The 15,487-nt window shown below is 35.1% G+C and overlaps 1 protein-coding gene across 2 annotated transcripts in view; it reads left to right on the top strand.

Moving 5' to 3' along the window:
- The window catches only part of wt1b (WT1 transcription factor b), a 38,025-nt gene that overhangs the window by 7,720 nt on the left and 14,818 nt on the right, over positions 1-15,487 (top strand). For both annotated transcript variants that reach the window (XM_028793875.2, XM_028793874.2), the window contains exons 4-5: positions 4,762-4,842; positions 14,073-14,172. In XM_028793875.2, the coding sequence (XP_028649708.1) occupies positions 4,762-4,842; positions 14,073-14,172 (181 nt within the window). The remainder of the gene's footprint in view (positions 1-4,761; positions 4,843-14,072; positions 14,173-15,487) is intronic.

Below are 15,487 nucleotides of genomic sequence, written 5' to 3'. Positions count from 1 at the left end.
AAACAAGGCACGAATAAGGCATTTATTAAGGGGCTAACTGAATCAAAAACCTGTCCTGTTTTGCAATTCCTTCATCCCTGATAATGCTGTAGACTCTAAACTATGTCCACCACAAACATACTTCTTAAAGGTTTCTCTCGCAAAATATTGTTACCTTTTACTCTAAAATGTGGAATACTAATAGGAATGATGAATCATCCTGAAAAGTCAATAATGTCAGAAACAGTAAGGCCACACTTCAGGTAAAAGTTGAATATACAGTATCACGTTCAATTCTCTCTTATAGTAGGAAACAAAAGAATACACATTTAAGCAATTTTCTGGGTTTCTTCAAGTCTGTTCTATTGAGAGAAATGATAACTTTTAATGAAAAACCTTATACAATTTGTAATATTTTCCATCTTATTACATTTCCTACATTTTCATTTATTTCACAAATACTGAAAGACTGAAGCATGTTATTCAAAAATATATGTGGAGCAATGTAGACTTCTACCTGTTAGGTGATATCTTAAAGTGAAACTGGTTAACAGCAGATTGGGATAAATATGTCAGTATATTTGAAGAGTTAAATTGGAGACTGCATACCTTATACTGTACTCCATTAGGTATCGTCTTTAATGAAGTAATAAGTAATCATTAATAGTAATAACTGCCATCATACTAGAGTCTTTCAAAGGACTCTAGTCCATGGTTGTTTAATGCCTTGCACCTACTGAAACCAGAACAGGGTCAAGCTCCTACAAACCTGAAATGGATTTAATGGAAACAGAAATGATGTTTTATAATGAACATATTACATGTAAAGTGTTCAGTAAGAACAGACAATCAAGGTTGTGTTTCCAGCATTTAATCAATGAGATAAATAGTTAATGCATGTGACAAGAAGGACAGGCACATTGTCAAGCCTGCAGTGTATTGCTGAGTCAACGCTGGGGTTAAGAGCTGCATAAAGACTCTTGGTGGGACAAAATAAACATCACTTATTTTTTTATGTTGATCTCTTTTCAAATTTTTTATTTTAAGTAGCTATTTATCACCCATTCAATTCAATTGTAATTTTTTAAAAGTTACAAAATAGTCCATAAATAAAAAATATTTTTACATTAATATGGTATTTGGAGAGATAATAAAACCTTGTGAATGACAAATTCTTGTTGATTAAAACTTGTGACTCAGCATTTCATAAAACTGCAACTACAAATATATTTTGTAGCCAGAAACCTCTTCTGACAAAACAGTTTTTGTGGTGTGTAATTCTTACCCCTCCAACCCCCAAGGTAAAGTGTATGAAACAGAACAGAGCTTGTTAACCTCTGATAAGTACATTTTAGTCATAGAGCAGTTAAATAGATGGAAAGTAAGATAAATTTTGGGTGACAAGATGAATAAATGAAATGCTTGATGAAGAGGCTTAGCAGAACAAAAAACAGTTGAGATTGTGGAGGAGGCCCCCTTATAAATGAAGTGTCAAAAGAAAGAGAGTTGAGAAAATCTCTTACCATAAAAAAAGAAGTATCAGGCTGACTCGTCTAATAAAAATTGGGGAACTGCGGGAATTAATTACAGCTGCGTTACAGGAAGAATTTGTGGAATTGCAAAACACAGTGGCACCGACCAGCACGAGCTTCTATGGCGCATCGTCAAACGGCAGGAGAGTCTTAATAATTTCAGAGCTGATATCCACAGTCCTACAGCAGCGGTAATAGCACTTCAGGCAGTATAATGGATAACAGTGTCCTGTGCCGGTGACAAATGAGATTGAGTGTGTTTTTTTAAATTGATGTAATTAAACTTGAAAAATGCAAATACACACAGGAGTTTGTCCAAGAAGAGGTTATTAGGCTATTTGAGAATGACCTTTGAATTTTGTTTGTGCAGAAATTTAATGTTCTTTATTTTCTCCAATGAAAAGTCAGAGATGCAGTGATTTAAATACTTTAAACCTTCTTACAGGGAAATCAATGCTATATGATTTTCTTGTGTAAAGGATAAGTATTTGTTGACCTCTGTTAAATATTATCATTCCATAAAAAGTTAAATAACCAATTTAATGTAATTTATACTATGTTTTAAAATTTTATAATTACTTGCATAATGCAAAGAGGTCAAGTATGAGGTCAGAAATGTAACTCACAGAGTTTTTTTTTTGTGTGCAAACATAAAAATAGAAACTTTTGTTTTCTCTAGTGAGAGACACCATATCATTTACCAGCAGTGCAGTCAAAATGACGCATCTTAAAAAGAGCAGTACAGTATGTTGCAATTGAATTTTTGTTGAGCGATGGTGTAAGGAGTGCAGAAATTCATCACAAATTATCAGCACAGTATGGTTTGAGTGCATAGATGGATGAACAAGCGTCTATCCACATGATCTACGTTGAGGTAGACTGGCTCAGTACACATGCTTATGGTGGGACCTCAGAATGCATAGGTGATATTAGCATCACCAGTTATTTATGGTATATTAGCTCTGGTCATGGTTTCAGCTCCATTGAATTTCACCAAAGTTGTTGGCATTAGTCTAAAGCAGAACGCTAAGGGATCTAGCTGGCCTAAGTCAGATGTATTTGACTTTGATTGTGTTTTTTAATAAGAACTGTGTATAGTAAGACATTTTGTTTTCTGGCCTAGTCTCTGGGCAAATTGGAGTTTTGTTTATCTTGCTACTGTTCATGGCTTAGACTTTCAGTAACTTTAAGAACTTAATTAAAGCAAGATCATTAAAATACAATCTGTATATATTCTAGTATATGCCTCAGTATATGTATATTTGCATTGTGTCTTTGTATTTTATTGAATATTGTATTCTCTTTTACTTGTATTGTATTTAAGATGGATTGAGGTTGTCAATGGGAAGTGTGCTATATAAAAGTGAATTGATTCTCTTCTTTGTGGGATGCTGATGTAGTTGATAATGCTGTAGACTCAAAAGTTAGATTGATACCAAGGTTGGTACCTCTCTTTATGAAGTCTTCGAGGTCTTCCTGTACTTTCTTTCGTTCATTGGCAACCCTAAACTCATTCTGAAATGTCAGCACGTGTAAGTTTTCACTGCAGTGGACAGGAATTCTGTTCAGAAATGATCAAACCCTTGCATTCAATGCTGGTTTTGCATCCTGCCACCATCTACGTAGGTTCTGGATACCCACTCAGAAAGAGACAAAGAGCCAGCAGCAGATTAGTGATGGATCAGAAATTATCCACCACCTGAAGGCAAAAGCTTGTAGTGTACATAATTGTCCACCCTGTAAAAATATTTTTTTCTGAAAATGCACTGCACAAAGATCAGACTCACAGTGTACAGCAGCAAATGGACCTATGATAGAAATAATGCACTTGTGACTTGTATAATGCCTTTGTGTATATTGCAATATGCTATAGACACACACACACACATTACATTTGTTTATGTACACTATATATTAGTCCATGATAGACTGATGTCCTGTCTTTTAGGATGGATTTCAGCCCCCTGAAGTAGATTTAAGTAGATCTGAAAATGAATGGATTGATACATAAGCATTGTGTATATTTTTTTATTTAAACTGCAAAATAAAAGTGACACCTTTCAAATTTTATCAAGTAAGAAATCAAATTAAAAACTGATTAAAAGTATTCGTTGGAAACAAATTTGAGAAGCTCTTTTTTCCATTGTGCTGTCTTTGTATGGTGCAGTACTAGGCAAAACACATCAGCAGTCTCATCTATTAAATAGTTGCTTTCTTTCATGAAGGTTAAAGAAAGGACAATCCCTAAGAAAGGAGTGGATTTATAGTAAAACGAGATATTCACTGCTGCAACAGATTTTTCCACTGAGACAGGCTATTTTCTTACTATGGCAATTCATCTCTCACATTAGGCATTATACTGAGGAAGAACACAAAATCCTCCGGGTGTTAACAGCTGAGGTGGTGGGATTCTTTAACCTACATGAAACTGGTCAATAAAATTTGCGTGGTCAAATGACTGAAAAGCCCAGAGGCATTTATGATTATCAGTGCTACTGTATGTTAGTTAATAATGGTAGTGATGTATGTGTAGTATAGTATTTGTATAGTGGTGGGATTAAAACAATCTATCACTCCTTTGCATCTTTTTTTCTTTGTGTTGCAAGCATTCTTTGTATGTCAGATAAACGGGTACAACTTAGTAAACAACTTTCCTTTTTTTAAGTGTCCTTTGGCCCCAGTGTGCAGGAAGATGCAAGATGTGGTTTTTATTTGGGAGGTTTCCTCTATTTTTGGCTCTCTAGACCTGCAAAACCCTAATTTCTACACCATTTTAGGGCCATATGATAAAGAGTAAACCAATAAGCATCTTCAGCAAAGATTATCAGAAGGACTTGAAGTTGTGCTTGACACATCTATTGACCCCAGGTCTCACCCCCTATTGGGAAATGAGGGGCCAAAGCTAATCCTTTTTACAAATGATTTGAAAAAATTGAAATTGGTAATATAGATAAGCGAAGTGTCATTTTATGTGATTTTCAGGTTGCTTATCATGAGTATGATTTATTGGTGGTTCTAGTTCTCTAAGAGCTATTACCAGGAGCTTAAAAATGACAAATTTCAGATATAAGCATGTGGGGTACCATTTTAGACAATTTCAAGGTCATTGATTATGAATATAATGTTACTTTTGCTTTAATCTTCTGTTACAATCAAGAATATTTAGACTTTAAACATTTGAATTGAAGCACACATTTTAACATTTCAACAATTCTTGTTTATTTTTATTTTTTTTCTTATTTTGCAACAGTGATAATTTATACCAAATGGCTTCACAACTTGAGTGCATGGGATGGAATCCTGTAAGCACTCTAGGCCCTACAATAAAAGGGTAAGTAACTTGTAATCCTTTATTATTAATGTGCAATAATTAGGCACTGTATTTTCTTTAATAAGTTGTTGAAATATTAAAACCTTGTATTGATGCTTACTGCTATTTTATAATCTTTTTCAGTCTATCTATCTATCTATCTATCTATCTATCTATCTATCTATCTATCTATCTATCTATCTATCTATCTATCTATCTATCTATCTATCTATCTATCTATCTATCTATCTATCTATCTATCTATCTGACTGCAATACAGAATTAAAATATGATGGAGCGTATTCTGGCAGAACCAAATCAAGTCAAGATCCAAACCCAAAGGGGATCACAAACCATCACAGGGTACACACCAATAGACTTTTGTCTCAATTTAGAGTCACCAGTTAATATAACCCTCACGTCACTGGGATACGGGTAGACAGTAAAGAGACCCAGAGGAAATCCATATAGACATGACAAGGATGTGAAACCTCTGCAGGGACAGTGACCCATGTCCCTTGTTGTGTGAAACTGCTGTACTACCCCAATTCAGCTGATCCATTTTAACGTTGTGCATCTTGCACATTTAATTACAAGACAGTTACCAACCTTAGGTAGGGCACAAGTCCAATGCAGGGCACTCTAGTGCATACACTCTCACTCAGTCATATCTGGCAAATTTTCAATTACCTGTTAGCTTTTGTGAAAAGAAACCTGCAGTTCCCAGAGAAAAATGTACACAGACATGGAGAGAATGTGCAAAATCCATGCACACAGTGATCCATATCTGGGTTCATGAAGATGTAAGGAAACAACACTGACTGCTGTGCTACCATGCTAACTCATTTTAATTGAGTTTGGTTCATTTTAATTTTTCAATAGCTCACTTTTTATAGAGCATGAGGCACACCTACAGATACAACATAATTAATATCAAATGAAGGACAGCGTTGCATGCAGTGGATAGTGCAGGTGCCTCAAATCCAGCATCATAGTTTTGAATTCTCTACCTAGACACTGTGTTAGGCTAATACATTTTTACCATATCTACATGTATTTCTCCCTTGGATATTGGAGCTTTCCTTCCACATCCCAAAACCTGTACCCATCCAATAGTCACAAGAGTGAGCCCTGTGAGGGACTAGTATCCCATGCAGGGCTTTTCCCTATCTTAAGCCTGAAGCTGCTGAGAAAAGTCCCACTTCTCTGTGATCCTTGATTAGAAGCAAGTTTGCGAATAATATGTATGCATAATAAAACAAGCAGTGGTAAGCACAGATCCTTCATTTCAGAGAGTCTAGGCATCAGTCCTAGCCTGGTCAATTTCTGCATGGAGTTGTAAGGTTCTCCCAGCATCAGAGTGACTTTTTTTCTGGGTTCTGTATTCTTCCTCCCACTTCTTCCAAACACATGTAAGGTTAACATGGGGTCTGTAAAATGGACCAAAGTAGATGTGTGCACGAATGTGTTCTGAGTTGGTCTGATAATTTGTCAGGTATGGTTTCTAACTGTTTTTTTTTTAAAAGGATCCATCTAGTTTCAAATTTATTCAGTCAAATAATACATCCAAGAATGGACCGAAGCTTATTCGGACATTTTCAGATAAAGAAATTCTTCCTTATAATCTAGATATTTCTTTGTTAAAGTGTAAAATTTTGCACTTTACATACAACTATCCATCCATCCATCCATTATCCAACCCGCTATAAACCTAACTACAGGGTCACAGGGGTCTGACATACAACTATTATACATATATTCTCTAGTTAACTAAAATCTAATTTTAACCTAATTTAAAATATTTAAGTATCTACATGAAATGCTAAATATTCTATTTTATGTAATATTACAAAACTAGTATGAGAACATTGAACTTTTATCATTCGACCATAATTGTCGGGTATTTATTTAAATTAATGTTTATGGTTAATAAAACTGGTCTCCACATCCCTGGTTTTTCTTCTGTCTTCATAATCCTGTAATGATAGGCTCTGGACTCCGTGACCCTGAACTATATTAAGTGGATTCATTCATGGATGGATGAATTGATGCTTAATACAATTTTAATTAGTTGATAACCTGGATGTTACAACAACTCTGTCTAGTTTCCTATTGAGATGCAGCCAAAGATCATTTTAACTTCAAGAGAGAGGGTGCCTAGAATGGATGGTCACTTGCTAATATACGTGGGTTCTCTTCATATAGGCAGTGCTCCAGTGATGAGCTGCACCCACTAGGAAACTTACACACAAACAAGGGTACTCATCCCACGTGGAGATAAGACAGCAGCCATTTTAGACAGTTGAGCCAAAGGAGAACTCCAATGGCTCAAGTGTCTAAACTGTCTTCTGCTGTAAGGGTGTCTTTTCTCCACTTGAGATTTGTTACACTTATTTACTCCAACCTTAAAGAGGTTAAGGGGGATGTTGGGTAGGCATGGTTGTGACACTGATCTATTGAGTGTTCATTCCTAATTAATTAATTCCTAATTAATGTGGTTTTTTAAAGCATGATAATTAATTCACATTACTTAATTATAAACTAATACATGTTGATAATGGCCACCATAATTTTAGTTATTTAAGTATTATATTTTGCAATATTACAATCATTTTTATTTCAAAGTTTAGGATTGGTTAAAAAAAGGAACCGTACTCTCCATGCTGTATTATATTCAATAGAATTTCTCATCTTAAGAGATATGGCCTACCAGGAATTAGTAATGTGGCAGTATTGACTGAAGTTCAACCTGCAATAGCAAGGAGGAGGTCACCCACGCATAACTGTAATAAAACCAGAAAACAATGGAGCTGCAATGCACATACTGCACATACTGTACAACAGACTCGGAGAGTTTTCAGCTGAGTCATAAAATGAGTACTCAGTTTGACTCCAGTGACGCAAACACAGATTTTTCCTAAGGCCTGACACTATACATTGTTGGGACTTTAAACAATCTCAAGGCACTAAAACACATTCTTTATATTTTGCACAAGTGTCTACCATATAGTCACAGTCTTACAAAAATAGACTTCCAAGTTATAATTGTATGGTTATGTAATTTTTTTAAGTGCAGGAAATCAAAGTTACATACTTTATTGTGAGTACACCAGAGCCCATGTATAAATGGCACTGAACTTGTCAGTTTAACTGTGAACTAAAAGTCAATAACTAACAAATTATGCAAAGGGGAGCCCCAGAGTGCAGTGTTTGGTGCTGCTGCCTGACAGCTCCAGGGTCCTGGTTCAGGTATTTTCCTGCGCATTGTCCATGTTGTCATTGCTTACTCTTAACTTTAATGTATAGATTTTCTCTGGGTATTATGGTGTCTTCTCAAATCTTAAAGATGTAAAATAAAGAAGACAGCTGTTATACAGAAATAATACAAAAATCAGACTCCTAAAGCAAATACTTTTTAACTCATTTTTGCTCACTCTTAGTAAATGGAACTTTTAAAGCCAACAGAAATATAGATGAGAAGATAAATATAGCAAATACCCCTATATTGCCTTTCCTATGGGCTATAGGTGACCCTCCTTAATTTGCAGTTCACTCATTTTTTTAGCTTGGGATTAAATGTGAAAACTAAAGAAAAGGTCTCTCAAATTGACTAGGACCCATGTGCCACCTTCAAGCTCCTTTTAGGTCATACTTCAGAGTATGTATGGTCAAGGACAGGGTCAAATCGAGTTTTATTATCCTAGAAAGAGGAATTCAATTGATTTTGTATATTACAACTAAAGGGCACAAAATATTAACAAAAGACAAAGTGTATAGTAAGATAAAAAGAGAAAAATGGACATTTGCATGCAATGTAAAGTTCAAACCTAAATTATGAAAATGCTAAAAAAAATATCTTTTTCTGCATTCAATTTGTTTAACACTGGGCGATTATAAGTCTTATTACATTGCTAAAACTGAATTTTTAGTGTACAGAATGAGCAGGATGATTAAGGATATGATTAGGCCATTTAAGGCTATGGCCTGCTTAAAGCTACATTATTGACAACCCTTGTTGTTTGATAGGCATATTTGTTCATGTCCAAGAGCAGTGTACCCTCAAGAAGATTGAGATTTAATATGAGCTGTTTAAAACAAATCCTTATTACTGAAGCTGAAACAACTGGATATAAAAAAATTAATTATCTTTTATTTTCTTACCAAAGACAGTAACTACTTCAATATCTATTAACCATTGAAACAGATTAAAAATTATTGGAGCCATCTAGTTTTTGCCCGCTTGTAAGGCTGAATAACATATGCCATATGGGCAGTGAGCTTGTTTGGATATACTGTTTAAACTGGCATCAACAGTTACTTCAATATCTACATTAGCTTAGCTAGTAAATCAGTTACTTAATTGAAGACTCTCACTTGCTCCAAAATAAATTTGATGGAATCAAACCTAAAGTAGAAATTACTAAAATCATTTGAAATAAGAAGATAGTCAATAGTTACAGTGTTTTTAGAGCCTGCAGTCAATAACTCTAAGCCTCCCCATATGTTAGGGCTATTCCATCGCCTGTGTTTATATATTGCCTTCATTTATTCAGTCTTCTTCTATGCAATTTTCTTCTATTCTCTGTTGGCTCCAAATTGAAATAAATTTTGTTTCTGTTTTTATACTTCTTTAATTTAGGGTTTATTGTCTGGGTATAGGGTGGCACAGTGGTAGCACTGCTGCCTCGCAGTAAGGAGACCTGGGTTTGCTTCCCGGGTCCTCACTGTGTGGAGTTTGCATGTTCTCCCCGTGTCTGCGTGGTTTTCCTCCAGGTGCTCCGGTTTCCTCCCACAGTCCAAAGACATGCAGGTTAGGTGGATTGGAGTTCTTAAATTGGCCCTAGTGTGTGCTTGGTGTGTGGGTGTGCGTGTGTGTGTGCCCTGCGGTGGGCTGGCGTCCTGCCCAGGGTTTGTTTCCTGTCTTGCGCCCTGTGTTGGCTGGGATTGGCTCCAGCAGACTCCTGTGATCCTGTAGTTAGGATATAGAGGGTTGGATAATGGATGGATGGATGTTTGGGTATATTTTGATTTCTATCTTTACTGAAACATATATATCTAGAAATAGCTGACTTACTAATGGCCGCTGTTCTGTTTGTAACAGCATCATAGTGACCTGCCTTTCATGTTTATTAGTATTAGCTATGACTGATAGTTTTGTAGAAGCTGGGTTATATTGTTATGTAAGTGTCCAGGACCTATCAATTCCCTATCATACCAGTTTTTATAGTTCAGACTGAGACAGGATTCACTGCATGTATTGATCTTGATGTATTGTGTAAAGCCAGGAAGATCATTCAGTGTGCAGAAATTAAAATCTCCCATAATTTAGTTTTATGTCAGAAGGTAGATCATTGTTAACAAAAAAAGTCTGACCTGATGTATTTGTCAGGACAAACAACATGGTCTTACCATACATTGAGTGCTAACTTTTCAGTGTCATTTGCTCAGGCTTTGTGCTTTATTATTTACAGTATATGAGATGGGTTGCAGAATTTATCATTAATGTATATGCACAGTCCTCCATCTGTACTTCTCACAGAGTTTTGGCTCCGTTCTATCCTCATTAGAATAAACCCCATAAATCAACAGCTAAACTGGGGTCGATTGCTGGTAATCAATTTTGAGACAGGCAAATCATTTAGGACTGATGATTCACTGAACGATATTGCATACAAACCTAGTATTCTTCTGCTTGTTCCTAATAGTGTCATGAACCTACATGCATCAGGTGCACTGACTGAAAAATTACCAGGGGGTAAACAATAAAAGTAGAGAATGTGCTGAGGCATTGTCAGAGACAGACGAGAGTTTGAGATACCAGGAAAACAAAGAGTAAGCCAAAAGAGAAAGTCCAGATACTTGAGAATCATGCTCAAAAGCACAAGCTAAAATCCAAATGTCATCTAAGCCTTCTTTCCCGTAACAAAGCTAAGCAGTTGACTGGCATTTGCTTGTTTTTGTTTAATAGGTCAAGATTAGAATGTTCCACCTGAAATAATAACTTCTTTAGTAGTCCACAAATAATGATGTCCCCAAGTAAGAAAGCACATCAGATAATCAGAAAAAAACAAAACAATGTTGTCCTCGATCAAAACAAACCTCTCAAATGGCAAAAAAGTGATGTGACGATGGTAAAAATGATCAACACCAAGAAAAAAACTGCAAAATGCGCCAAAATTGGATAAATGATCTAATAAGGTTAAAAGGCCTCAGATTAATGTGAACAAGTACACAACATCATGACAAATAGTTTATTCATTTACAAACTTGATTGACTACAGTGGCAAACAAAAGGTTTTCTCTTCATGCAATTGCATTATCTTATTTTTTCTACTTTGATCTGACATATTTGCATTGGCAGCATTCTGAAAGGTGTTGTGAACCTTCTTCATAAAGGAGCCTTGCAATGGGAAATCTGGGATCAATTGGTACTCCCTGTTTGCTTGTTATCCTGGCATACAGGTTTCTGTTTATAACACAACTCATGCAAGATGCACAGTGGTTACAGTTTATTAGAAATGAAGTTAGAAATACAATTTCAAAAATGTGTCTGTCATAAATATCCTTCAAATTATATGAATTATAATCTTAATGTATTCTAACAAAATAAAAACAATGGATCAAGAAAAGAAAATACAAAAACAAGAAATAAAAAACACAGGTGACGTACCTAAAACTGTATGTTTTTCAATGTAGAGCCAAAGAAACAGCCTTTAAAAGAACAAGCATCCTTGTGCTTTTGAGGGAAACTAGTCTCCTATTAGTTCAACACTGAGGCCTTTTAGCCAAAGAATTATTCAGTAAAATTGTGTCAATAAACACTACGGGGGCTCCTTTATGCCAACAGCAATAAGCCTGCATAATGCCTCATTGGGACTGGGGCTGCCAAGTGAAATATTGTCTTTCTTTTTAATTTTATTGCTTTATAGTCATTTTGGTATGTGTTTGGACCGAAATGAGTGTGTATATTTATTTATTTATTTTTTAATTTATTTATCTACTTGTTTATGTATTTATTTATTTAAATGGCTTTTGTGCAAAGCCAACTTTCCGTCTGGGGACAAATCTATCTATCTATCTATCTATCTATCTATCTATCTATCTATCTATCTATCTATCTATCTATCTATCTATCTATCTATCTATCTATCTATCTATCTATCTATCTATAGTTATTAATAAAAAACAAGCTGAAAACACTTAACTAAGCACTCATCCTATAGCTGAAAATGTATCGTTGTCCATAAATTGTATTATTTTTGAGAATAAGCACATTGACTTTCGAGTTGTACTATCAGGTGGAATTATGCTAAACTTCTGTGTTTAAACTCCATTCATAAATTTCCCTTAACAGGGCTCCTGCCATGTATGTTCAATAAATTTAGTGCAAAAAAATAGGTGTCACACTGCTGCTGTTTCAACACCTCATGCATCTCCATTATCCTCCTTCTCCTGTCCTGCTGTTACATTTGGCTGCACATTGTCTATAAAATTTTCTAAGAGGACAGACAGGCAAACCAGATTTTAAAGGGGTGAGAGCAGTGGACAATAACACTGTAGAATGGTCTTAGCTTTGTGATTCCTACTGCTTGTGCCATTGCCTTAATAGCAAAAGTCAGTTATATGGACAACATAACAAAGATCCATGTAAAAAGCATGCAGAAGTTCAAATCCAAGTCAGGTGTGGACAGAAACAACAAAAGGAGCAGCTGTCAGAAAATGTGATAATGGTCAGATCCTAATAAAGTAACCGGGGCATAGCGGATAAACAGAAGCAAGGTCAAACTTCCAAAAAACACAGGGCAGGAAGACAAAACATGGAAGTGCTGTATATATTTTAGTACTCATAGGATGTTAAGAGAATTAAAAAGTGAGATAAGGGGACATGTAGGTAGTTCGTAATTACCGCTTCAACAAGAGTCATGACTGCCTAAAATGATTGCATGATGTACCTGTTAAAGACACGCAGGGCCAATTGCGAGTCACACATGATGAGTGCTGTCAAAGACTTAAGGGGGTCAAACAATGGGTGTGAGCAAGTCGAGACATAACAGTATGCACGCAAGAAATGGAGTGAAAGTTCAGTCTCTCCATGTGTTAGAATGGAGCTAAAAACATTATTTTTCTTCAACACCATACCTGTCATGTCCTGTTTTGACTTTCTTTGATGTCAATGTATTTAAATGAAAAAAATTGATCTTGTTTCCAGCTATAACCAAAATTGATCCCTTTTACATGAGAAGCACACTTAACAGAAACAATGTTCTTAAAGGGAAAAAAAAAAATTATTTTCTAAAGCCAGTGAAATTACTTTAATTTGTGGTAAATAAACAGGGTATTCCTTTTCCTAAATGACTAATTATCAAACTACTCAAAAAACTGTAAACACAATAATATCCTTTAGCTGAATCTATAAGGCAGTGTGAATTAAAGATGTCAGGCCATCACAGGGCACACTTATTTAAACTCATTATTTGTGAATATTTTCTCAATATTTGTAGTACTAGGGTGTTGTACCATGTTAGCCATTATGAATGTAGAGAAAAGCCAAGCAAAATGACACCTTTTATTGGCTAACTAAAAAAGATTACAATATGCAAGCTTTCATGCTGAGACCTGAAAAATCTTTCAAATTAATATTTTTTCATATATACTGGCAGAATTCATGTTCTTATTTGAGATGTCACACAGACAGTATGTGAAGAATTTAGAAGTAACACGGAGGAAATCCATGTAGACAATGGAAAAATGTGCAATAGATAAGTAGCTGGGTTGAGAATCAAGCCTAAGTCCTTGGAGCTATGAGAAAGCATTATTAAACACAGTATAAAAAACATTGTTAAATGATCTAAACTATTATATTATATTATCTTATATTTGAATTAAGTGTATTCAGTAGTAATAATCTAAATGGCTTTAGAAATGGATACCCAAGTGGATGTATAGATAGATAACATAACACAACCTAAATTACAACACCCTTCACAGAGACAACCATTGGAAATCACTATGCAAAATGTTCTAGATTTACAGTAGTACAATATGCAATATGTTACCATATTTTCATGAAATGAGTGCCTTGGATTCCTTGTATTATTCAAGAGACAAGAGAAAGGCTAATATGTCTGCTCTTAGGAATTTCAGTGTCTTACTCCTCACCTCTGCTTTTTCATTGTGTTTCATTGTGATTCCTGCTTTAAGAAATCCCTTTCTGTAGAGAAGTGTACAACTGATCATTTTTCTGCTTACAGCCATGCAACAGGTTATGAAAGTGATCACAACAGTCCGATGGTGTACAGTTGCAGTACCCAGTACAGAATACACACACATGGTGTTTTCAGAGGCATCCAGGTTAGTAGCTCTGCCAAGTGTTTCAGAGTTCATCTAAAGGTTATGGGCTTGTTTTCAATGGCATTTCTCTTCTGTTTTGTTAACCTGAACAGAGTTGTCAGATACTGACTCCAAGGTCAGTCCAAAAAATGAATCCAGTCCCACAAGTATGCCGAGTATATATTTTATATCATAAAGACATCTTGCCTTTTTCATCATTATTTTTTTGCATTAACTTAGTTTGAGTAAATATTACAACAAAGGGAATTAAAACAAAAAAAATGTTTACGGTTGAACCGGCAAAGCAGTTTATGGAGCAACTAAAAACTGTATATAACAACAACAAAGAAGAATAATTGCTTCTGAAGATCCAATAGCAATAAAGATAGAGTTTCTCCTTCCTTTGCCAAAATTAATAAATCATTAAAACTTAATTTAAGCCATCAACATTTTGAAGGCAGAGATTCTCCAGAGAGGATGTCTGGATATATTTTAGACTTAAATGTACTTTTTTACTCCCCTCCTTCATCCTACCACTTCTTGTTTTAACTTAACTGATCTAAAGTACATAATTTAACAGAGTGGGAAGTCCTGTAAAATAAAATACACATCAGAAAAGAAATATACATTGAAAGAAATGTTTCATCCGGGGCTTTATTTCCTATGATGCTGCAAGGAAATGGCTTTTGTCTGACTACAGTTAATACTGAGTTAAACTCATGCTACATCTTAAAAGTTAGGAATATACAGTAAAACAGTGTACATGAACACTTTAATTCTATTAGTTTATACTGTCTGTCAGGGTAAACCACAAAAAAAGAAACAAACAGTCCCCTTTCGGACCACTTTTTTGGGGATTGAATCTGGATACCTGAGGCATCTGGTTCCAATTTAGTCAGAGCTGACGCCCACCCCCCAGCTTGGGTGGGAAGATTCTCGGTGAGGTCAACAGATAAAAATGGTTTATAGCTTTCTCACTTGGTTTATCATTTACCAATCAATAACTTCTAGCTGGCATTAATTACACTTCTTACGAATAAAAAACCCATTACACAAGGTTGATACTCATTGAAAACAGATGTCTTTGTGAATTATACAAGTAAAAAAGTTTTATTACATTTAAATATAGCAACACATCTGATGACTAATTGGTTTTTATGTGTCTGTATTAATAGATCTTTCAGTTACAAATTATTTTTAAAATAGTATTACTAGAATGGTTAATTAAAGGGTAATGAGCAAAAGGACAGGCTCAGCAATACAATAAATTATTATCAGACAAAAGAAAGTGATGGTGGAAAAAGTAACCAAAGACTGGCCACAATGCTTTTAAAAG

Source organism: Erpetoichthys calabaricus, chromosome 2 (assembly GCF_900747795.2).
Source record: "Erpetoichthys calabaricus chromosome 2, fErpCal1.3, whole genome shotgun sequence".
Lineage (NCBI taxonomy): Eukaryota > Metazoa > Chordata > Cladistia > Polypteriformes > Polypteridae > Erpetoichthys > Erpetoichthys calabaricus.
This window is presented reverse-complemented; position numbering and strand designations above follow the sequence as displayed.